At 54.9% G+C, this 23,389-nt stretch overlaps 1 protein-coding gene across 1 annotated transcript; it reads right to left on the bottom strand.

Annotated features, from left to right (window-relative positions):
• Positions 1-23,275, bottom strand: SRRM3 (serine/arginine repetitive matrix 3). Its single transcript, XM_052689097.1, has 15 exons — positions 23,137-23,275; positions 17,258-17,505; positions 15,035-15,136; positions 11,274-11,408; positions 10,976-11,056; positions 10,634-10,663; positions 10,258-10,326; positions 9,937-9,972; positions 9,672-9,722; positions 9,458-9,562; positions 9,007-9,178; positions 3,871-4,157; positions 3,025-3,255; positions 2,612-2,749; positions 1-350 (listed from the first exon to the last, which is right to left on the bottom strand). The coding sequence occupies exons 2-15, from the start codon at positions 17,479-17,481 to the stop codon at positions 131-133; spliced, it is 1,881 nt and encodes a 626-aa protein (XP_052545057.1). The 5' UTR covers positions 17,482-17,505; positions 23,137-23,275; the 3' UTR covers positions 1-130.
• Positions 23,276-23,389: the final 114 nt, after the last annotated feature.

The following is a 23,389-nucleotide window of genomic DNA, read 5'->3' as shown; positions in this document are numbered from 1 at the left end:
CCACCCCCCACCCCATCTCCCAACCCCCAAATACCCTCCAGGCTCAGGGTCACCCCCGCCCGCTTGGCCCATCCTTGGCAATCCCCTGTTCCTGGGGTGGGACGGAGGCTCCTGGTTGGGGCGGGGGGGCTCAGAAGCCAGCGCTCTCGGAGCTGCTGCGGCTGTTGTAGCTGGGGCTGCGGCTGGGGGGGCTGCGCGAGCGGCTGGGGGGGCTGCGAGTCCGGCTGCGGCTGCGGCTGGTGCTGTAGGTGTCGTAGCTGCGGCTGCGGCTGCGGCTGTATGAGTAGGTGCTCAGCGAGCTGGAGGACGAGGGGCTGGGGCGGTAGTAGGGGATGGGACGCTTGCGAGCGCTGCGGAGGGAAAAGGGAAACCGAGTCACAGTCCTGGCGTGGGTTAGGGGAGGGATGGGGAGCAACGGCCCAACCTCCACCTCAGTGCGCTTGGGGTGGCTGCAGGGTGACAGTACCCATCCCACATCCCCTTCCTCTCCCCTGTTCGCCCCGGGTGTTAGTCCTGGATTAGGCAGCGCCGAGGACAGAAAGTGAGCGGGTTAATGTGGCTTTTGTGTTTTCCCAGCCATCAAAGAGTGAAAGCTGCTGAAAAAGAGTTGTTAGGGATTAGCCAGCGTCAGGCTGCCCGAGCTTCGACCCGCACCGGCTCCTATGGGGCAGTGACATCCGGAGCAGTGCATGGTGCTGAGCCCAGAGCCCTGCAGGTCCCCACAATTGCAAGGGATGCAGCAGTTTGTTCCTTGCCCCCTCGTCCCATCCCTACACAGCAGTGAGCAGCGTTAGTGGGACCGGAGAGAGACGCACAGATTGGAGCAGTCTGGGAGGAAGAGAAGAAGGAGGGGGAGAGGTTACCCTGCGAGCCAGGCAGGCGGCGATGCTCTCCGAGAGGAACCTTGGGATGAAATGGAAAAGGAGACATTGGCATCATTGAGGGAGAAGGAGGGGCACAGGAGGTGGCACATGGTGCCATGAAGATGTCATCTGCTGGGCCACACGCCGGCAACCCTGCAGCTCTGGGGAATTTTGGCTGTGGGGGGGTGACACGGTCAGGACAGCAGAGCTGGCTGATATGGGCAATATTTCTCTTGTTCTATCTTACGACTTCAGCCCAGTCCAGGAGAAATCAAAATCCTCCCATAGTGAGCAAGAGCCTGTGACTGAAAATCCAGCCAGCGCCATGCTCAGAGCCTGATAGCAAGGGAGACAAATAGGTCAGAAACGAGGTAATCTCAGCTCAGCACCACTAATGCCGCCAGCGCTGCATGCTAACGAGGTGCTATATATGCACGCAGTGTTTTGTCTGGCACTAAATATTGCCTGTCTTAGAGCCTGGCATCCTGAGTCAATAGGATCTCAGGAAGGAGAAAACTGCATTTAGAGGGCAGGAGACAAATGGACTTCTTGCTGGAATATACACACATAGAGTAAAATTATTCTTATTTTCTGTCTGTAAATGGGAAGAGACCAGAGGATTGTAGTACTGGAGGCAGTCTGGTTATCCATCTGGACCAGCCTGATTGGCTCTTCATTCATCCTTAGGGTTATGTAGCTGTCCTTACAGATGTTTGTCCAGCAACTGGTCCATCCATCCTTTCACCCATCCGTTCTTCTGTACATGTATCCATCCATTCATGCAGCCTTTCACCAAGCCAATCCAAGCATTCATCCATCCATCTACCCATCCACTCTTCCTTCCTTCCTTCCTCCCTTCCTTCCTTCCTCCCTTCCTTCCTTCCTTCCTTCCTTCCTTCCTTCCTTCCTTCCTTCCTTCCTTCCTTCCTTCCTTCCTTCCTTCCTTCCTTCCTTCCTTCCTTCCTTCCTTCCTTCCTTCCTTCCTTCCTTCCTTCCTTCCTTCCTTCCTTCCTTCCTTCCTTCCTTCCTTCCTTCCTTCCTTCCTTCCTTCCTTCCTTCCTTCCTTCCTTCCTTCCTTCCTTCCTTCCTTCCTTCCTTCCTCCCTCCCTTCCTTCCTCCCTCCCTCCCTCCCTCCCTTCCTTCCTTCCTTCCTCCCTCCCTCCCTCCCTCCCTCCCTCCCTCCCTCCCTCCCTCCCTCCCTCCCTCCCTCCCTCCCTCCCTCCCTCCCTCCTTCCTTCCTTCCTTCCTTCCTTCCTTCCTTCCTTCCTTCCTTCCTTCCTTCCTTCCTTCCTTCCTTCCTTCCTTCCTTCCTTCCTTCCTTCCTTCCTTCCTTCCTTCCTTCCTTCCTTCCTTCCTTCCTTCTTTCCTTCCTTCCTTCCTTCCTTCCTTCCTTCCTTCCTCCCTTCCTTCCTCCCTTCCTTCCTCGCTTCCTTCCATTTAACCATCCATCCATCTTGGAAGTATTCAACGCCAGGCAGGATGGGGCTTTGAGCAACTGGTTCTAGAGGGAGGTGTCCCTGCCTCTATCAGGGGGGTTGGAACCAGATGATCATAAAGGTCCCTTCCAACCCAAACCGTTCTGTGATCTTTCCTTTCTTCCTTCCACCTATACATCCATATAATCACTTAACCATCCACGCATCCAACCATCCATCCATCTGTCCATTTAACCACTCACCCACCCTTTGGGGCTGTCTGGGAACACAGTCTGGACACAGACCATGCACAGACTTCATGCTGGGACCTACCTGGTGATCCTTCTGGGCTCCATGAAGCTGGGGGAGTCACGTCTCCTCTTCCTGATTGGGGAGTAGCTTCGGGAGCGACGCCGGGCCCGAGCAGGGTCTGGGTCACTGTGACGTGTTCGAGGCTCATTGTCTTTCTCTCTACACCAACACAAGGAGAAGCATTAGAGGCATGTGGGGCAACACGGCATCTGTGTGGGACACTGGGACAGCTCATGCATGGCAGGTAAAGCGCCTCCCCAAACCTGGAGGGCTGGAACCCGTTCTCAGGTGTGGATGCTCTCTGAAGGTACTTTTGAGGCTGTCCTAAGAGATGGGACACGGAAGCCATGCACATACCCAGCAGCACAGGGGCCTGGGTGGAATTGCCACTGCCCATCCTTCAGACCCCAAGCCGGCCGTGTCCCCCAGCTGACCTGCTGGCAGTTTTCTTCTGCGAGGGAGAGCGGCTGCGGCTGCGTGCTGCCCGCTTGTCCCGTGAGCGGGAGCGAGACTTGGAGAGGGAAGCGCTGGAGCTCCAGGAGGTGCTGCGGTGCCCTGTGCTGTGTGAGGGGCTCTTCCTCCGCTCCGAGGCTCCGTGCCGAGAGTGCTTCGCTGATGACTCTGAGCTGCTGTTGGGACGGCCCCGGTGGTGCCTGTCCTTCACCCTGCGAGGGGCAGAGGGGATAATGTCACAGGAACGTTTTCACCATGGTTCCTTTCCTTCTGCAACCTGTGGACTGTCCCCTGTGAGCCCATAGAGGAGCAGAAGCATTCATGTGGATCCCAAACGACCCTGATTATCATGCAATCATTGCATTGTTTGAGTTGGAAGGGCCCTTAAGGGCCATCTGGTCCCATTCCCTGCTGGGTAGAATTACAGGATATCCTGAGTTGGAAGGGGCCTGTAAAGATCATTGAGTTCAACTCTTGGCTCCACACAGGACCACCCAAAATCAAACCATATGTCTGAGAGCATTGTCCAAATGCTCCCCAAGCTCCAGCAGCTCACGGCCATGACCCCTGCCCCGGGGAGCCTGTCCCAATGCCTGACCACCCTCTTAGTGAAGAACCTTTTCTTGACATCCAACCTGATGCCCCAAGATCCCACAGAGCCATCTGGGCACTATGGGGCTCACCCATCCCCACTGGAATCGCTCTCCAACAGCACGCCAACCCAATGGCCACCCACCCTAGTCTTGGAGCACATCCCACACCTGGATAGCGACGGGACACCCCGGATACCCATCCTTCCGATGTAGTGGCACCCAGATTGCTCTTACTTCTTAGCGTGGGCACCGTGGGTCCTGTCGGGGCTGAGCGGGTGCGAGCACACCGAGCCCTCCGAGTCACTGCTGTAGCCAGTGGGGCTGAGCCCCGTTGGGGCCGGCAGGCGGGGGGCCTGACCGCGGTGTCGGGGCGGCGATGCGGAGCGGGAGCGGTGCCGGTGGCCGTGCTTGGCTCGCTCCGGCGAGGGCGAGTGGGCACCATGACGGCCGCCCCGGGTGCGAGGGGACGGCGGGTCCGTCCTGCCGCGAGGCCGTGGAGAAGGGGACGGCGAGGCCGGCCTCTGGCAGGGGGAAGAGAGACAGAGAGAATGGGGACAGGCGGAGGGGAGAGGGGAAGAAAGAAGGAGAAAGCGGTCTTTAGTGGAGCGCGCCGGGCCGGGGCTTGGTGCACAACGTCAACGCACATCGCATTAAGGCAGGCTACACAGATGCTACCCTGCACCTTCCTCAGCCTCTCGCCCTCAACAACGTGGGTCATGCAAACCTCCGCATGCAAAACGCAAAAAAATAAAAATAAAAAATAAAAAAAAATCAACGAAAAGACAAAGAAACAAAGAGGGGTTGGGTAGGGGAGACGAAAAAAATCCAAGAAACCCAAAGTCATCGGGGAGGGAGAGCTCAAAGGGAAAGAAACGACCCCCCGGACACCTGGAGAGAAAGCAACCCCAGCGCCCGCCCACCCCAACCAAGAGAGGTGGAAGGAAAGGGGGAGGAAAACCCAAAATAACTGAGGAAAATGAGAAAAAAAGAAAAGATGAGAGGAGGGAGAAAGGGGGAGAGTAAGTTGGAGTGAGTTGAAGGACAGAGGGGGGAACAAAGAGGTGAGGGGCTGGGCGGGTGCGGGGTGGGGGGGCTGCTCACACAGAGGCATGCACATATATAGAAGTCTATAATGTTTATATATGCATAGGTTTATAGATAGTAAGGTTTTTGGCTTAAAACAAATCAAGAAACGAAGAAGACGGCACAGAGCAACAATGGAGGGCAAGGCAGGGAGTTGGGGGGTGAGGGAAGAGAAGGGAAAAAGAAACCAAAAGAAAGAAGAAAACATCGAAATCAAAGGAAAACCAAACCAAAACTTCACAAATGTCATCGTTACTGAGATAAATGAATGTCTCTGAACTCTTCCTGGGATACGCATTGATCTGTTAGCTGTGACTCTGCAGGGAACTGCTAAGTCCTCATCAGCACTCAACACAGACTTTGATTTCTGCTTCCTTTTTTTTTTTTTTTTCCATTATATGCTTTTTTTTTTTTTTTTTTTTTTTTTTTTAAGTCCCTCTTGGTTAACATCCACTTACCAAAAAAGTGGCATTTCCTCCTTTAGTAGGTAAGGTATGAAGAGAAGGGAAAAGCGGGGCAATATAAGTGCATCATTAGATTCACAAAAATGCAAGAGAGAAAGAAAGAGAGAGAGGAGGAGAGACAGAGACAAAGAGAGGAGAGAAATAAAACAAAACTCCCTTCACTACACTCCAAAATCGGGCATCGGGGACCCATCCTGACTACCCAGCAGTGACACGGGGCCACCGGCGTGGTGACCACCCCAACCGAACGAGGCTGAAGGTCTTAGGCTATGGGAAGGCTTTGGGGAAGTCTCCCCCATTCCATCAGCTCCTGATGCCCATGAAGGGTAAATCCTGTGTGATCTGATGGGGCTTAAGGAGATTTGGGAGGTGCCGCTGTCCTCGGGGTGGCCGTTGACCTCATTTCTCCACCATCCCCTTTGCCTCAAATGTAGTTAATCCTAAATGCTGCTTTTCTCCCCCTAAAGAGAAGTGGATGATGTACTGTGGGTCTGCAAGGAAGATGCTGCCAAAAGGACATGCTGCTGTCAGCACGTCCCCATCACACCCTCGTTCCTATGGACAAGTGGTCCAAGCCAGCACCTGTAGACTCTACAGCCGCAGAGCCCTGAGGGAAAGGGTTGAGGAGGGTGGTTTGGTGCAGTTTTAGCAATTGCTTCAATAATTGGCTGCTGCTGTCATTGCTCCAGCAAGGGGGAAAAGTGGCAGTGGGGATGGATGCCCCACCATCAGCACCCACATAGGGATCGGGCTGTGGCTGCACCCCAGCCCTACATCCAAGGAAAAATCCAAGTGAAGAAGAAGAGAGAGAAAGACAGAGTGAAGGGACCTCCTGCCAAGTGAGGCATTCCCACATTTGCCATCCATGCTGTGGGGTTATGGGGTCCACATCCAAAACACAGAAAAAGGGATGGGGAGGGCAGAAGGGGCTTCTATTGGAAGACAAAAATAAGGATGATCCAAATAAACCCTTGCAAAGGTCCAGTCCAGAGGAAAAACACCTCCGGGTACTTGTTGTGGGCATGGAAGATCTCAGAAGATCTCTGCAGCCCCCAGTGCTCTCCCCAGGTCCCTTCAGCTCACTGCCACAACAGCCCCAGCAGGGGCAAAAAATATCCAATCTCCCTCAATTTCTCTCTTGCTGGCCCTTCCTCCCTCCCCATCCTGCAGCCCCAAACACCCATAGCTCCATAAATCCTTCTCACACACTGGGATGTGCCTATTTCTCTTTGCCTCTATGTTTCATTAAATCCATCTTGTTATCCAGCCCCTAAGGAAGCATGGGGGAACTCAGCCCGACCCAATGTGACTGTACCATCTGTGGGAACAAACACAAACTCGGAGGGCTAAAACACACAGAAATGCATTCTACCAACAGAACGAGGAAAAGAGAAAAGGCAGAAAGAAAGAAAAAAATTTACATGAACAGGGCAAAAAAATAATAAAAAAAGAACGTAAGAGAAGAGCATGGCTTTGCAGCTAACTGGGGAAAACCATACAAATTGAAAAAAAAAATCATATATAGCCACCAAAAAGAGACAAAATGAAAAAGAGAAAAAGAGAGAAAGAAAGGAAGAAAGAGAAAGAAAGTAAGAAAGAAAGAGAAAATAACATTAAATCAAGCTACGGTGCTTTTCAACAGGCTCATCTGCAGAAGTGAACGTGCAGAGGTGGACGAAATACCTACCTTCTGAATTGGCAGTGACAGGAATGCAATAATAAAAAAGAAAACAATAATCTCCACATTTGGAGTGCAGAATGGGAAAAAGACAATGACTCTTTAGTAATGTGATTTAGACCCCTTTGCTAATCAAGTTTGCTTTGCTTAGAGTTTTTAATATATAATTGGTCTCGTTTGCATCTTTTTTTTTTTCATTGTGCTTAATTGGAAAGCCAGTGGCTTTCGCGGCCGCAGCGGGTTTGCCAGCTTTGTGTGTAACCCAGCCCCTAGACAGCAACACTGCGATTCGGTCCAAAAAGTGGCTGCTGGACATGACCAAATCCCAAACAACATGCAAGGGGAGCGGATGGAGCAGGACGTGTGGAGGCCGGGAGGGCTGTCTCAGCACCGGCCCAAAGAAAACCAGAGAGAAATCAGTTACAGAGAGTGTGTGCAAGTGAGAGAGCAAGGTGAGGAGGAGGAGGAGGGAGAGATGGGGAGGAAGGACAAATGCAAAGAGGATGGGGAGGCAGTTGGAGGCGAGGATGGATGGAGACGGGACGGGGAGTTTAAAAGGGAAGTCAACATCACACAGCACCCTGCCTCGATCGGGGAGCCTGCGGTGCTGGGCAGGGAGATGAGGAAAAATGGGCTGAATCGAGTAGTTTTGGAGAGACTGGGGGAGGCTGGGGGCTCAGCCCTGCCGCTGCTGGGAAGAATGCTCGGGATGCTCCGGTGCTCGGGGTGCTCGGGATGCAGTACGGCAGCATCACGGCATGGCGTGGCCGGGAGGGAGTCAACGGTAGGTGGGCACCGCGGCCCCCACTGCTGGGGTACAGCGTGGGGAGGAGACCCCCGTCAGCACCACGGACAGCTGCCGGGCCGCGGCCGACTCTCGGAGCCGAGGGCTGGCACGGCGCACGGCCGCTCGCTTAGCTTCCCTTTTAAAGCCCTGGTTCAAAATATAGAGGATGGAGGTACAATGTTCAACGGCTGTCAGTATTTTAGAAACACATCTGTTGGTTTTTCTGTTTCTTTTTTTTTTTTTTTTTTTTTCTTCTCCACATTAATACACACGAAAGCAAAAAATTCTAGAACAACACGACGACGACAGGGGGAAATAAAATAAGAGAGATATATATTGTTTGCATTTCTGTACATTATGAAGGAAAAGAAAATAAATCATGATAAAGGAAACTAAAACAAGTGGGGAAAAAAAGCGTGGTTTCATTGCCCTTCCCTCCCCCTCTTCCCTGCTTCTGCTGAGCAAGAAATGGAATTGTATATTACCGTTCGGGTTTTTTTCAAATGGGAGGCTAAAGAAAAACACAGATGGGATTAAAAAGAAAAGGAAAAAAAAACCAAAACAAAACAACAAAGAAAACAAAAACAGAGAGAGAAAGAGAGAGAGAAAGAGAGAAAAGTTGTCGGAGAAAAGTCTCCTCTAGAGCTGGGGAGCCAAGGGAGCTCATGGGCAATGCGAGATGCCCGGGGTGGGGGCTCCTTGGCACCCAGACCCCAAACAGCAAAGAAGAGTGTAGAGAGGTGCTCCATTACTGGTTAAATTGGCACTGGTCCCCTCATCCCGTTGTGGGGACAAGCCCCCAGCACAGCTGGGTTTTGCTGGGACTCTTGGTGTTGCTGGGGACAATTGGACCCACTATCACCCATCATGGGGACCCTGGATGCCCAGAATCCTAGCGCTCAGCCCCAAGCCCCACTCCATGATCTCTCCTGGCCTTACAGCAGTCCTCAGTCTGGGCACATAGAGTGGTGCTGGGATCCTGCGCTTGGATGGGCTGCAGGTGGCATGGAAATAACACTTCCGTTTTTACCCACTTTTTGGCCACCTGTGAGCACTCCACTCCCAACAGTGGCCCTGCTGAGCCACAGGGGGACACCTCAGGGTGTGACATCCACCGAGTGGCCATAAAGGGGGACCTGGTGCTGGGGATCCTGCCCACAGGAGATGGACCAGCACCCCAGGGTTGGGGGAACATGTCTACACAGGGACGGGGACAGCCAGCACTGCGTCCCCATCAGTCTGTCCGTCACTGAGATGGGGAAGGAGGGAAGAGGAGAGCCAGGGTGAGGGATTCCTGCAAAGGGAGAAGGAAGAGGAGGAGAGGGCAGCAAACCATGGTGCAAGAAAAGCCTACGTACATCCGTTGGCTCCTCGAGTGCAGGGCCATGGCTGTGGCGGCCATTCTGGGCGCTGCCCTTGTGCCCGTTCTGGTGCGGTGAGGCCGAGCGGCGCGGTGAGGAGGAGGACGGGCTGCGGCTGGAGCGGGCGCTGTTGCCCTTGGGGCCATCCTCACGATGCTTGGGGCTTAGCCTGTGGGGCACGGCGTGCTCAGCAAGGCGGATAGCACATCCTCACCCACGTGCCAGCATAACAGCGGCACTCAACACTGGGTTGGGATCATGGCGCAAGAACAAAAAATGGGGCAAGAAATCGGGTTTTGCGCTCTTTCCTAATTGAGATTTTGCTTTGACTCCCCAGTGCTGCCCTTCCAACCCCTTAAGCATCCTGTAAGGTGCTTCAGCACCTGCTCCTCTGCTGTCCCCACAGAGGTGCCTACCATGGGAACACTGTGCCCAAGGGTGCTCCTACCTGCTGGGGGATTTGGAGTTGCTGTAGTAGGAGGAGAGCGAAGCGCTGTGCGAGCTGCAGCTGCTGCGCCGGTGTGAGTGCCAGGCTGGCGATGCACTGCGGGACCTGTGAGGATGACAGCCAGGGCTGATGGGCAGGATGAGCCTCTGCACTGGGCACTCATGCAGTGTTGAGGGGCATGCATCCTGCCAGCCACCCGCTCACAGCATCTCACCTCTTGCGCTCTTTGTTTTTCTCTTTCCTCTTGTTTTTGGGGCTGCGGGACCTGTGGGGAGGGCAGAAAGGTAAAAGGGCAGAGATGGGATGCAGGGACTTCCCCAAGCCCAGCAGCACCTGGTTGCAATGGGTCACTGTGCTGAGCCCTGGCCAGTGCACATCCAGATCATAGGGTGGCCCCTTGTCACTTCCAGAGCGACAGTGTTGGGGTAGGGGGACAGAATGAGTGGTAGTGGTGTGGCTCCGGCAGCCTTCACCCTCACCTGTGTCTTCTCTTCTTCCGAGAGCCTGACTCAGACCTGAGGATAAAGAGGAAGCAGGGATGAAGGAGACATGTGGAGCTAGTTGACAGGGGGCGAGGGACAGGCAACCCCTGGGGGTGATGTAGATGAGGATGCAGGAACCACTGGGATGGCTCTCCCGGCCATGGGGAGGTGACAGCCCATGGTTTGGAATTCTGCCCCATGAAGGGACACCCAGTTCCACGCACTTTGCCACCTTATCCAGTCTACGAGTGTCACCAGCCCTCCCTGAAGCCACCAACCAGTCTGGTGACCCCAGCCCTGGAGATGTGTCCATCTCACCTGTCACGTCTGTGCTTCTTTCCGGTCTTCTTTTTCTTCTCCTTGCGGATCGGGGAAGAGCTGTCACAGCTGCAGGGAGGAAAGTGGTGTCCATGGGGTGGGACCCCAAACCCCATCCCTGTGACCCAGGGGAGCCCCATCCCCACCACCCATCAGCATGTCACTTCCCTGCACAGCCCCTGAGATGCACAAATACTGCAAGGAAATTATTTCTTCAGGGGACAGAAAAGAGCATTTGGCAGAAGGGCTCTGGTTCACCCTGCAGCCAGAGCAGGCAGATCCAGCTGTGTCCCATTGCCACCTCGTGGGCTTCACTGCCTCCAGCAGGAGACAAGAGCAGCTGATTGCCATGGGGATTTGGGAAAGGGACACTCACCTGCGCTCTGAACCGGGTTTCCTCTTTTTGCTGCCGCAGGGAAGGCAGAAAAGAAAGGGTTATTTAAGGACAGCATCCTCCCACTGTGCCAGGAAATATAAAACAGGAAGGGAAACAAGTTCTTCCCGGTGCCACGCTCATATTATTCCCACTTTCATTGAGCCCAACACTGCTAACCAACACTGGGGTGAGCAACCAGGATTTAGGATGCATCAGCACAGGGACCAAAGGTTCTTAGGTGCCCCCTGGCTCCACGGAGGCTGAGAAGAGTTGAGCAGGGAGAGTACACAGGATTGAAGCCTCCCTGTCTAGGGGACAGTGCAGGGACAAGTGAGGACTCACCGGCTCCGGCGGTGACCCGATTTCTTCTTCTTTTTCTTCTTGGGTGGTGGGGAGGTGGAGCTGCTCGACCGTCTTTTCAGCCTGCAGGAAAGGGTTGAGGTGAGAAAAGAAAACCATCCACCATTCCATGGCCAACATCACCGCGTCCATCACACCCAGTGTCCCTGAGCTTGCTGTGGCTGTGCCAATGAGAGTGTCAGAAGATCATACATGCACTTAAGATGGGGACATGGAGCTGCTCCCACACCAACCGCTGCCACCTCCCACTGGGGACGCCCCCAAAGCCCCCTGCCCAGACCTGTACTCGCGGTGGCTGCTGTCGTCGTGGTAGCACTCGGCTGAGCAGTCACACTGCAGCAGGCAGCCCTCGTCACACTCAGGGTACTGCGCTGTGTACTCCTCCCCATCCAGCCCGTGGTGGTTTTCTATCACTCTGGCAAAGGAGAAAACACGGGAAATTTGGGAGACTGGCATCCAAGAGGAGTGTGGTGGGGCTGAATTGGGGCTGGGGGAGAGTACAGCAGTGTGGTGGCACTGCTGTTGGCACATGGGGTCAAGGAGACCTGGATCTGTCACCACCTCTTGAATGACTTTGGATATTAGGAAAGATTTATTCTCAGAAAGGGCTGTGATGCAGTGGCATGGGCCGCCCAGAAAGATGGGGGTGTCACCATCCCTGAAAGTGTTTCAGGGCCGTGGAGATGTGGCAGTGGGGGATGTGGTCAGTGGGCATGGGGGGGGTGAGAGGTCTTCTCTAACCTTAACGATTCTATGGTTCTGTGATCACTCAGCGCCTGGCACTTCCATGGGTATCACCATCACGTGGCAGAGGTCTTTGTGGGGTCCTCCTACAGTGCCTGTCTCTACAGTATGTCAGCACCAGGACATCCCCGGGGCCAGGACACCACCCCCCTGTCTTCGTCATCACTCAGAATCCCTTTGCTGCCTCACGAGGCGGAGTGGGGCTGAGCGGGTGCTGCTGGTGGGGTCAGCTCAGGTCGGTGGCGGGGGCTGGATTAGGGTGAGTAGAGCTGGTGGAAGACTGGGGATTATCTGCCATCGGCAGGAGCTGCCTGGGATGATCCGGACTTGGGGGCCAGAGCCCGACCTGTCATAGGCTTGGCACAGGAGGTGATGGGTGATGTCCCCCAGGTCAGCCAGGGTGAGGGAGGAGGGGACATCAGGCCCAAAGCCACTGAGGTCTCCTCTTCCTCTTCAGCAGCTTCATCAGCATTAATTTTTCTGCTGCCATGGAAACGGACAGGAGGTTGCCATTGACTACCGGGGCTGTGGGCTGGACTCAGCAAGCAGGGGGGGCCATGCCCATCTCTCCTGGCTGCCCACACCTCATGCTGCTCTTGATCTGCCGTCAGCCCCAAAGCCCCTGGGGACCTCAAGGGAAAAGCACCCACTCCCCTAAGGAGTGGTGCTGGGAACAGTGAGGATGTGGGGCAGGGGATGAGCTCTTGAACCCAAAATGCTGCCAAGATGCCTAGAGGCTTGGTGACAGTCACTGGGAAAGGAAGGCAGAGCAGGAAAATCATGCCCAAGAGCCCTGAAGGAACATTTCCTTAGCAACAGCAAGCAGCCCATGGTTCATCACCACATCCACACCAGCACCCCTCTGTCTGTTGGGGAACATGGCTCAGATCAGGGACATCCTTGGAGGCACCCACAGACAAGCTGGACCAGGCCATGAGTGCCTGACTGAGCTGTAGATGTCCCTGTTCATTGAAGGGGAATGAGACCAGATGACCTTAAAGGGTTCCTTCCATCTCAAATGATTCTGTGAGTCTATGACTGCATCTTGAGAGGGAACAGGGCAATCAAGGAAACTCCAGGTGCTCTGGAGGAAACGACACTGGTTGGTGCCATCATCAAATGAACCTGCACTCTTGCCTCCCAGAGGATATTTAGCAATAGGAATCTTCAAGACTTTTTAGCTGATGTCCCAACCTAGGTTCCTCCCCATGTCCCAGTCTGGAGGCTGGCAGCAAAGAAGCCAGTGGAGGAGTGAAGTCCTTTGTCTTTTGACCCAGCTATTCCACAACAATGCCTTTGAAACAACAACCAAAGCATGGAAAGGACGAAGAAAAAAAAAGGAGCTGCACAAAGTGAATTAACTCTTGCTGGATTTTGTGTTTGACAAGAAGTGTAGCAACACAGGCAGTGCTGGACCACGTGCTGCACACCACAGCCTGCTGCCAGCACATTGCCCATCAGCTGTGCTCAGCAGCTCGGGACCAGCTCGTGCTGCTCCAGTTACACCTCCTCTCCTGATACACGCCTGCATTTCTTTTTAAGCCTACCAGTCTGTCCATCAAGCAGTCCCCCTGCCAGGAGCAGGCTGTGCATGCACAGACAGGAGCTAGGAGGGCGCAGACAGCGAGCTAGGGCTCAGGTGGTCATGGCTCTGCTTGGTGCCTCAGTTTCCCCTGGGGATTTCTGCAGACAATGCTGAGCTTTTGCATGTATTTTGAAAAGAGAGCAGCTGGTTCAGAAACATGGGCCTGGGAGGTGTTGGAACAAGACCAGCAGACAAGGTAAGTGCTGAGAGCTCTCCCAGGTCATTGCAAAAGTGGTGGGTGTTTATTAAAGCACTGGTATACCTTCAAGCAGTGCAGAGTTTTGGCACCCAAGCCATCCTTCAGCAGGGACTTCCACAGGTCATATCCCCATCACACGGAGCACCAGCTCCTTGGGACCTATCTGTGCTTCCCTCTTCCCTGCACCTCCTGGCTGTGCACTCCTTGCAGTCTCTTGCTATAGACCTTCCAACTCAGCACTATTATTTATAGCCCATGGGCTAATCTAATGCTTACCCTTCCAAAGCAAGCCTGCAATCAGGGAAAGGTGACAGCCACTCTGGGGTACCCTTGGACACACCTCTGGCTTTGCCATGTGCTCATTAAAACACCAGCCCTAATGAGATGGGCAGCCTCTCCTGGGAAGATGCCCTGGAGACAAATTGTGCCCCGCAGGCAAAGGCCACTTGTTAACATGCCAATAGGACTCTCAGCTGCCTGAGCGACCCTGGCAGGTTGGTTTACCCCATGCCTTGGTTTTCCCACCTGCCTGGAGAAAGACCCAGATGGTCTGTGGAGTGGAGATGGGGACGGGCACCCCAAGTGGGGGTGGGCACAGCTGAGCCCTGGTCCTGCTTGGTGGCTGCTGGCAGAGGAAGGCTGTCCCCAACACAGTGGCTTCCCCGCCTCCCCCTCGCCCTGATTTCCTGACCCTAATGAAGCATTAATATTCAGTGGACCTGCAGCATCTATTCCTGTCCCAAGTGACCTGGTTTCCAGGCTGATAGATGGTGTGCGCCAGACCAGCCATGCTGTCTGGGCCATTAAGCATCACACCAATAAATCAGCATGAAAACGGGGCAGATCCTTGTGAGGAGTTTTTACCCAGACAGAGAAGCTGTGTTTTCAGCCCTGGAGAGGGCAGGAGAAGCAACCGACACAGCAGGAGTGGGCAATGGTGAAGCATGGGCTGAACATCATATAGGATCAAACTAGTGCTTTGCTCTGCTCCAGTGACCTCAGTGATGTTCGTGGGCAGGCAGAGTCAGGGCATGAGTGGCTGGACTCACACACACAGCCTGGTGAACACCAAACTTGCAGCTTGCTCTCCACCACTGACTGGAAGGGTGAGTGAGTGGCCAGCCTTTCTATGCTTTGGTTTCATCATCTGAAATAGGAGCATTGCAATAATGGCACCTCTATAGAGCACCCAATGGGTGATAAACAACTGGGGAGAGAGAACCTCTCTAGAGGTAGTACCCTGCCTCAGAGAGGCAAAGTCTGCCTCCAGTCAACCAACTAATCAATTAGCAAATGAACCAACCAACCAGTTGTCTAACCATCCATCCATCCATCCATCCATCCATCCATCCATCCATCCATCCAACAATCTACCCCCACTCACCCTCTATATCCATCATCTATCCAACTATCTCCATATATCCACCCATCTTCAGTGACAATCTGGGATATGTATCCCCGGGACAGAAACATGTAGGACAGAGATGGGCAGATTCAGAGCTGCCTCGCTTACATTTGGCGCCCGTGCTGGTCTTCCCTGGTGAGCACGCCCTCCTTCTCCATCAGCATCTGCCGAAAGGTCCCCACTTTCTGCCGGATCTCCTCCTCTGAGTACCTGGGTGGGCAGAGATGCAGTCAGAGTTGGCACAATTACGGCATTGGCTCCCCAGGGACAGTGTGCCCCCCCAAGGCCGAGACAGGAGGAGGGGGAATGGCCGAAGGGGCACGCAGGGCAGGGACATGCTGATGAGCTCCCATACCCTTAGGAGTGGCACGTGGCCAGAGGGGCTGGGAAGGAGAGGTGGCATTGTGATGGTCAGCAGGGCCTGGAGGACAGCAGGACTCTCCTCCTGGTGCTCTGCACTCCCTCAATCCTGCGTTCCCTTCCCAAGCAGCACTCAGCAGAGGAAGAGTAAAAGAGGAGGACAACTATGAGGACACCTTGCGTCCTCATAGCTGGTGAGGCCAGCTCCCTCCTCCATCCCTACATGAGCCTCCCTTGCTTGTCCCCACACTGTGCTGCGTCCCAGCAGCCAAGCCAGCACTGCGCTAACGCCGAACGCTGACTCAGGCCACTGCAGGGTTATTAACGAGAGACACTAATCACTTTGTCCCTGGCATCTGCAAACAGCCGCGGCAAAGCACAGCACTCCAACCGTGCCAGAGACACAGGAGGATCAGTGACAGCAGACACTTCTATACTGCATCCTGCATTGGCACAAAGGCACCAGAGCATCCCCTGGACCCGAACCTGAAGGTTCTGTACTGAAATGGAGAAAATCACCGTGCTTCCGGCAATCTCCCCCAGAGAGCGAGGCATGGGGCAGCACCTGGACCACGTCCTGCAGTCGGGTGCACAGCTCAACCATAATGAAAGAGGAATTAATATTAATGAGCTCATTTGCACTGAAATGGACTCATTAATACTCCAGCCAGACAGGGCTGCCCAGCAGGAGGGTGGTGAACCAGGCAGCTGTGGTTGTTTCCTGCACCTTGCATCCCACCAGCACTGGGAGACCCCTAAACAGGGCAGCACCCCCAGAACGCTGCTCTGCACCTCACCAGCTGCAGCATGGATACTCACCCTGCAGCATGGGGAACCTGAAGATTGGCTGCAGAGCAGCTGCTTTTAACCCTAGCAGAAGGTGGGTTTGTTTTTTTTTGCCTTGAATGCAGAGAACAGGGTGGAGAAGGGAGGAGAAATTGCTGACAGTTCTTATCCACAGAAGAAATCCAACCACCAGCCAGAAGGAACCCTGCGGGCAGTCTGGAATGGGCAGCAGTCAGAGCCGGATCAGGAGGAGCCATCCGCACGGAAGGAATGCTCCAATGCCCCAAAACCCTTCTCTGCTATCACAGCACCTGGTCCCACTGGGCCCTGCCCTTGGAGATCAATCCCCCGAGGAAGAAACCCCCCCAGAGCACTTCCCCTGCAGCCCCCGGGAGAGCTCCCACGCAGAGGGGGATTAACCAGGTTGGCCAAGATGACGGCTGTAATTACGTTATCATTTCGGTGTATCACCGTTATTAATAGCCTTAATAACAGCAAAGGCAATTAGAGCAATAACAACAGTACCCATCACAATACTACCCGCTGCAGTAATGCCACTACTAATAGTGAGAATCTTAGCAGGGCACGGGAACCCAAAAGGAGGACCCGGGCTCCCCAAGGCGCCAGGTCAGCCTTATTTATTTCCATAACGACAAATTAGGCGTAATCATTATTCCAGCCTGTGTGAGACAATTTAATTCTAGGTCACAGTTGTGCTCTTAATGAAAGCTTTGGCGAAGCCTCCTCTCAATCCATTTTCCCTCTCCCCAGCTGATCCCAGTCCCCGTCTCCCTGCGTGTGCTGAAGCATTTGCTCCATCAGTCAGACTTCAGTCCCAAAACTGGAGAGTGAGAAGAGAGCAGGGACAAACTGAAGCACTGTAATTGCCTCACCTGGGGCTAAACACAACCGCTCTGCTTCTTTTCCCCACCCCATGCTTATTTTCTATTTAGGGACATGGCCTGGTGATGGGGATGATGGCTAAACAGTTGGGCTTAGTGATTTAGTGCTCTTTTCCAACCTTAATGGCTCTACGATTCTAAGAGAATTGGCTAACCTGTCCAAACACAAATTCCCTTCCAACTGTGGACCTCTGCCACTTCAAGGTACTTCAGAAGGAGAAGTCAACAGGGGCCCCATGTCACGGCTTACCCCACACCTCAGCCCCGGATGCCCGCCACTCACCCTTGCTCTTCCATCATCTCCTGCAGCTCCATGCACTTCAGCTCCACCCGCCGCTTGCGTTCGTGGTCCAGGATCTCACGGTGAGCCTTCTTCACCAGGCTGGGCTCCACCAGCCTCACCTCCTCCTCTGCCTTGTGCCACGTGCCCGAGGCACCGGGCTGCGAGAAGCCGTTGGAGGCCTCTTGGGGCGAGGGCACGTTGGCCCCGTTGTTGTAGAGAGCCATGGTGGTGCGGGTGGCACGCAGCACCTGGTGGGAACAAAGAGCAATGGGTCACCACCAGTGCTGTGCAATCACACACCCGTGGTGTGGGACTGAGCACAGGAGCCAGCGGAGCGCTCTGATTGCCCCGAGGTGCCCAGGCACAGCGCTGGAAGCAGCAGCAGGGACGAACATCCTTGTGCTCTCCGAGCACCTCTCTGCATTATTAAAGCCTATTGATTCCTATGTCTGAAACACAAGGAAACCAGCGTGATTACAGCAGGATCTCTATGGAAATGTCACCTATGGGCCAATACATGTTCAGCCACCCATGCCAGCTTGGGCTCCTCTTCCTCAACAGCTCTGCCTTTCTCTCATTAGGGACAAGAACTCGGGAATGATGGAAGCTTCCCACCGGGAACGGTTTCTCCACCAAAGGGCTCCTTCCATGGCAGAGAGAGGGGGAAGAGGCGGATGCTTTCTGCAGCAGCAGCCTCTGCTCGCTTCCTCCAGTGGGAATTCATTTTATCCTTAACCCAGCAGTGGGGAAATTCATTGCTGCAAAACCTTGAGAATGCACTGAATGTGTCGCTGGGCTGATAGAGGAAGGAATGCGTGCACAGAGAGAGGAGATAAATGGGCTGCCAGAGCTACAGATAAGGACTATGGGGTGGCGGAGGCTGGTCCTATTGGGGAATATACCTAACGGGAGATAACCCTGAGTGGGGATGGAGCTCAGTGTCTTTGCAGAGCCCTTAATGCCGATGTTGAGTGCTGGTTTGCAAAGGCTGACTGCAGGGCCCCTCTGAGGTGGTGGGAGAGGGGCTGGGACTCCTTTGTCCCCAGACGTTACTGGAACATGGTGGGATGGGGGCAGGGGAATGGGGGATGCTCAGTTGGTGTCGGTGCCCCCTTTCTGGATTGCTGGAAGCCCTTGCCAGGCAGCTGAGGACAAGGGGCTGGGGGTGGCAGGGAGGGAAGTGCTCAGAAGTGAGTAATATTCCTCATAACACCTAATAACAGCAATCCTGCCTCAGTGACGGCACAGGCAGGAAAACAAAGGAAGATAAAAAACTACTCGCAAACACCATCCTGCTATAAATAGCAAAGCAGAGCCACCAGCAAAAGCCCTGGATGGGAAATGGAGAAAGTCCTGTGCCTATGGGGACAATAGGGACAATGCACTGGGGCAAATGGAGTCCCCAGGAGGATGGGCTAGGTCTGCACTCCTTTGTCCCAAAAAGAGACCTCCAGCAACACCCTGTGCAAGGGACAGCTTGGGGACATGCTGCAGGAGGGCAGCCATCACCTCCACAACCTCCAGTCATCAGCCACTGACAGAGCAGGGATGGCCTGACCGTGCTGGACCAAGGCTTGGAGTGGAGACAGCACCTCAGCCTCATTCCAAGCCTCCATCCCCAACATCACCCACATCCCCACGTCACTCCCAAGCATCCACCCCCATCCTCAACACTATCCCCATCCTAAATCCCAGCTTCATCTGCAGCCTCCATCTCCATCCTCAACAACATCCTCCACCCCAATCTTCATCCCCACGCTCTTTAGCATCCTTCATCCTCAAACCCACCCACATCCTCATCCACAGCCTCCATCCTCACCCTCAACACCATTCCAATGGTGATTCCCACTGGCCCGACCCAAAAGCCAGCAGTTTCCTGCCTGGCTCACTGCTATCCACAATAATAAACAGGATGGTTAAATATTTCATTATCTGCAGTAATTACCCACAAATCATCATGTGCTGGCAGCCAGAGAGCCGGCTGCCTCACAGAGAGAGCAGGCACTGTTCCCATGGGCTCGTAGGAACGCGTTGCAGGACACAGTGCTGGCATCCAGCCCCACCACCAGAGCCATTCCCCAGTGCTTTGGTGCAGGGGGAAACTCCCGAGAAAATTTGTCTCTTCTCTTTTCCCCCAGGGAGGGGAAGCACAGCAGCGGAGCCCCCTGCCTGGCCGCTAATTAAAGCCGCCTCCGGTCGGTGCTCAATTAATTCTCACCACATCCAGCTGCACCAGACAGGGCAATGGCGAGTGCCTGCGTGCCGGGGAAGGGGGCATGGGATGCAGCAGGGATGGGGACACCCGAGGACACACTGACATCTCTGCAGGCAGTGAGAGGCCAACGCTGAGCACTGAAAAAGCAAAGATCCCTTTGATGTGGCTTTGGCTGGCCCAGGGTCTCCCAGGGGGTGGCATGACACTGTGACTGGCATCACTGCTCCTCTTCTAAAGAGCAACGAGCGATTTTCCCCTTTAAAATTTCCACCTTGTTTACAAGAGGAAGGCAGTCCTGGAAGGGGGGGGGATGAAGCCTTCGTCTGTTGCTGGCAGCTTGTGCCAAGCAAACAAGAATTGGAAGGAGAAAATCCCACCTGCTTTTGGAAACGTCGAGAGATGCCCATTACCACCCCCATGCTGTGCCTTCCATCCTGTATTTTCCACCTCCATCTTCATCCTCATCCTCCATCTTCATTTCCACCCTCCGTCCCCATCCCATCCTCCATCTCCATGCTACATCCTCACGCTCCAGCCTTCATCCTTATCATCTACCCCCACCCGCCCACCTTCATCTCCACTCTCATGCTCCAACCTCCAGCCCCATCCACCATCCTCTGTCCCCATCTCCATCCCCTTCCACCATCCCCTGCTCTGTGCTGCTCACACACCGAGCTCCCCAGTGCTCAGTCCCACAAGAGATCACGACGCAGCCAAGCAGAGGACCTCTCACTCACAAACCCTGCCCCACTCGGGCCACCAGTCTCGCTCCATGCCTCAGTTTCCTTATCCACAATGCCAACCACCCCATCTCAGTATTCTGGCTCCAGCACTGCCCTCTGGGTCTCATCAGGGTGTGCAATCAGCACACAGCAGAAATAATAATCCCATCCCCAAATAGCTTTCTGCCTTGTTGTGGGCTGCTATTGTCCAGTATTTGAAGATGACCAGTGGAAGGCCTCCTCCAGGCCACGCACGAGCACACATCACAGCACCAAAAGCCATAACACAGCAGCCTTTCCTAAATACCTGGCCAGCATTACAAGGAGGAAGAGTTTTGGGTTCCTGCCTTTAATTGGGACGACCTTCCCAGACGCTGCCTCCCAGCAGCCCGAGTGCCAAAAACCATGAGTCAGACCTCCAAAAAAGGGGAAAAAGAAAGGAATAAAAGAAGAAAATCAGCTTGAAAAGCCTCACCAGGTGGGACTTGATAGCGCTGAGCCACCAGGACCCTGCAGAGCCACTACAAGGCTGGGGTTGTGTAGCCACCAGCATGGCACCACGGCTATCAGTTGGCTGCATCCATGTGGCTCAGACATCGTGATGCCATTCCCGTAGCCTGGTGGGACAAGCAGCCATGGAATACTGCCTGGACACTGCCTTCTGCAAGCTAAAATCTGCCAATTTTCAGATTTTAAAGAAATAAAGAATATCTAATGCATGGTGGTTGGACTAGATGATCTTGGTGGTCTTTTCCGACCTGAATGACTCTATGATAAAATACACACATGATGCCCCAGTGCATGGGGAAGCCCCATTGAACGCCCAATGCCTCACACCATCCAGGGTCATCCCTGGGTGATCCAGGAGAGCTTCATCACAGCTAACGACGCAACGCGGTGCACCAGGGCTCACGGGCTGGGCGAGGGCTTGCTGCTGCTTGTGCATCCATAGGCATGAGCATAAATCTATATGTTTTAAATAGATGAGGCTGGCAGAGAAGCTAAACAGTTACCAAGCAACTGGGCTCCTTTGTGGCGTGCCAGGGGGCACAGAGTGGGGCAGGACCCTGCGGGAGGGCACGTGTGGGGTCGGGGTTAGGGCATGGGCAGGACATGCTCTGGAGATACCTTCCCAATGGTGATGGGGCGGCTCCAGATGCAGGGGTCACGGTGTGGGGCAAACAAGCAGCCGTGTCTCCTCCCCCCCATGTTTCCCCCCCCCCCCGGACGCAGTGCCCGTTGTGTAACGGGAGGAGCTATTCCGGGGCTGAGCGCATTATATAAGCCGTGGGCCACCTGGCCAGGAGAAGATGCGAGCTGGGGATGGAAGGGAAGGGCTTTGGGATGGGAGGGAAGGGGAAGGGCTTTGGGGATGGTAGGGCCCCACGGCAGCGTTCAGCTCCTACAGCAGGATTCAGCTCCCACGCATCAAAAGTGGGGCAGGGAAGGGGCAGCTGGGGACGTTTGGGGATTTCCTCGAGACAGGAGTGGGAAAAGCCCATGCTGCAGCCCAGCTGCTGCTTCCCACTCCACACAGGGCTTGGGGGCACTGCACACCCCACAGAGGAAGTTCTGAGGTGCCCGATGCCCTTCCCAGGAATCAAAGCACCTCGAGAATGCCATGCTGGGGGGCAGCCCTATATCCACGGTAAGGCAGCACCTCCTTGGGGATGGGGACAAATCCAAGCAGGCACAAATCCTGCCTGAGGCAGGCAGCTGGGTGCCCCATATGCTCATCCAAAAGAGAACGAAGGACAAATGTTGCCCTAAAAACTGCCCAGTATTGGCTCCAGAGCCCACACCACTACCGTCCTCCTCTGCTGTTTAGGAAATAAGGCTGCTGCCATCCCTACAGAGCCCCCGCCACAGCAGGGGATGAAGAAAACTATGGGTGGTGGCCCAGGAAAAGCCCAGGAACAGGAGGGATAGTCAGATTTGTATAAAGCCCTGGTAGAGAGGACACGTGGATGGCAAGGGGCTGGAAAGCAGCTACCAAGGAGACACCAGAGGCTAGCAAGGAGTTACCAAGAAGTCACCAAAGCACTAGTAAGGGGCTAGCAAGGAGTTACCAAGGAGCTAGCAACATGCTTGCTCCCCACTCTGTGCACCCAACTATGGCCACGTGGATCAGCAGCAGTTGCATCCTGCACACTGCCCTCCAACCCAAGGCTCTCCAAAGCCACAGCACTCTGCACATGCCAATATGGGCTCTCTGTGCAGGCATGGCCAAGCAAAGGAACAGCCCCCACCTAAATCACAACCCAAAATTCCTACAGCTGGAACCTCCTTTCTGGAGGAGGAGGAGAGATTCAATTGCATTCTTTCAAAGAACCTGGGCTGAAGCAGTACAAATCACTTCACCAAAACCTTGTGTTCACCCACTGTCAAGTTTTGCACCTTTTTCCTCCACCCAACAGCCAGTGCTTTCACTCAGTTTACCCAGTGCTGCTGACCTTCCTCAGTTGAGCTCTAGGGCTGAGATTTTGGAGCCATTTGTGCATTCTCCCTACTGTAGTCACCCATATCCCACCACGCTCTGGGCTCTGGCTACTGTTGGGACCCCATCTCCTCAGTCCACGGCACAGAGAAGCAGGGTGCTCCCAAACAAACGCCTGCCCAGCCCCAATGCCTGCTCCTTGCAGGGTCCCTCTGCTCCATAGGAACCCACAGCCCCCAACACCCCCTACAGTCATTTGAGGTCTCAAATCCCCCGACACCCCACTGATGCTCACAGACCCCCCACCGCTCCCCCGTCCCCTTGGGGTATCCCCGTGCTCCACATTCCCCGTGCCCCGCTGCCCCCCAGCCCTTCCCCACTCCCCATTGTCCCCTACATCCCAACCCCAGCCCCAGCCCCTCTCCCTGCCCACCCCCCCCCTCCGCCACACACAGCTCGGTGCCGCCCCAGGAGCCAGGCCCGAGCCCGACCATGCCGCGCTCACCTCTCCCCGCTGTTCCCGTCCCCGCCGCCCCGCTCAGCCCGGCCCGGTGCCCTGCTGCCGCTCTCTGGGTCCGGCTCGGCTCGGCCCCGGTCGGCCCGGCGCGGCGCGGCCCCTCCCGGCGAGTCCCCTCCTGAAGTGCTGGACAGCTCCACGCCACAGAGCCGCCCGCTGGGCCAGCGCGCCGCCGGCACCGGATCACAGCGTCCCCTGCTGGCCGGAGGGCGCCTCGGCGGACTGCGCACAGCCCCACCCC

The sequence above is a fragment of the Tympanuchus pallidicinctus genome, unplaced genomic scaffold (assembly GCF_026119805.1).
Source record: "Tympanuchus pallidicinctus isolate F22 unplaced genomic scaffold, pur_lepc_1.0 scaffold24, whole genome shotgun sequence".
In the NCBI taxonomy this organism is placed as follows: domain Eukaryota; kingdom Metazoa; phylum Chordata; class Aves; order Galliformes; family Phasianidae; genus Tympanuchus; species Tympanuchus pallidicinctus.
The sequence above is the reverse complement of the archived record's forward strand: the minus strand, read 5'-3'. Positions and strand labels throughout refer to the sequence as shown.

Coding starts and splice junctions, on each gene's coding strand:
- SRRM3 (XM_052689097.1), bottom strand. CDS start 17,481: ATGGCTCTCTACAACAACGGGGCCAACGTGCCCTCGCCCCAAGAGGCC. Junction 9,723..9,936: donor CGGAAGAAGAGAAGACACAG/GTGAGGGTGAAG, acceptor CCCTCCCCACAG/GTCCCGCAGCCCCAAAAACA. Junction 9,179..9,457: donor AACTCCAAATCCCCCAGCAG/GTAGGAGCACCC, acceptor CGTGCCCCACAG/GCTAAGCCCCAAGCATCGTG.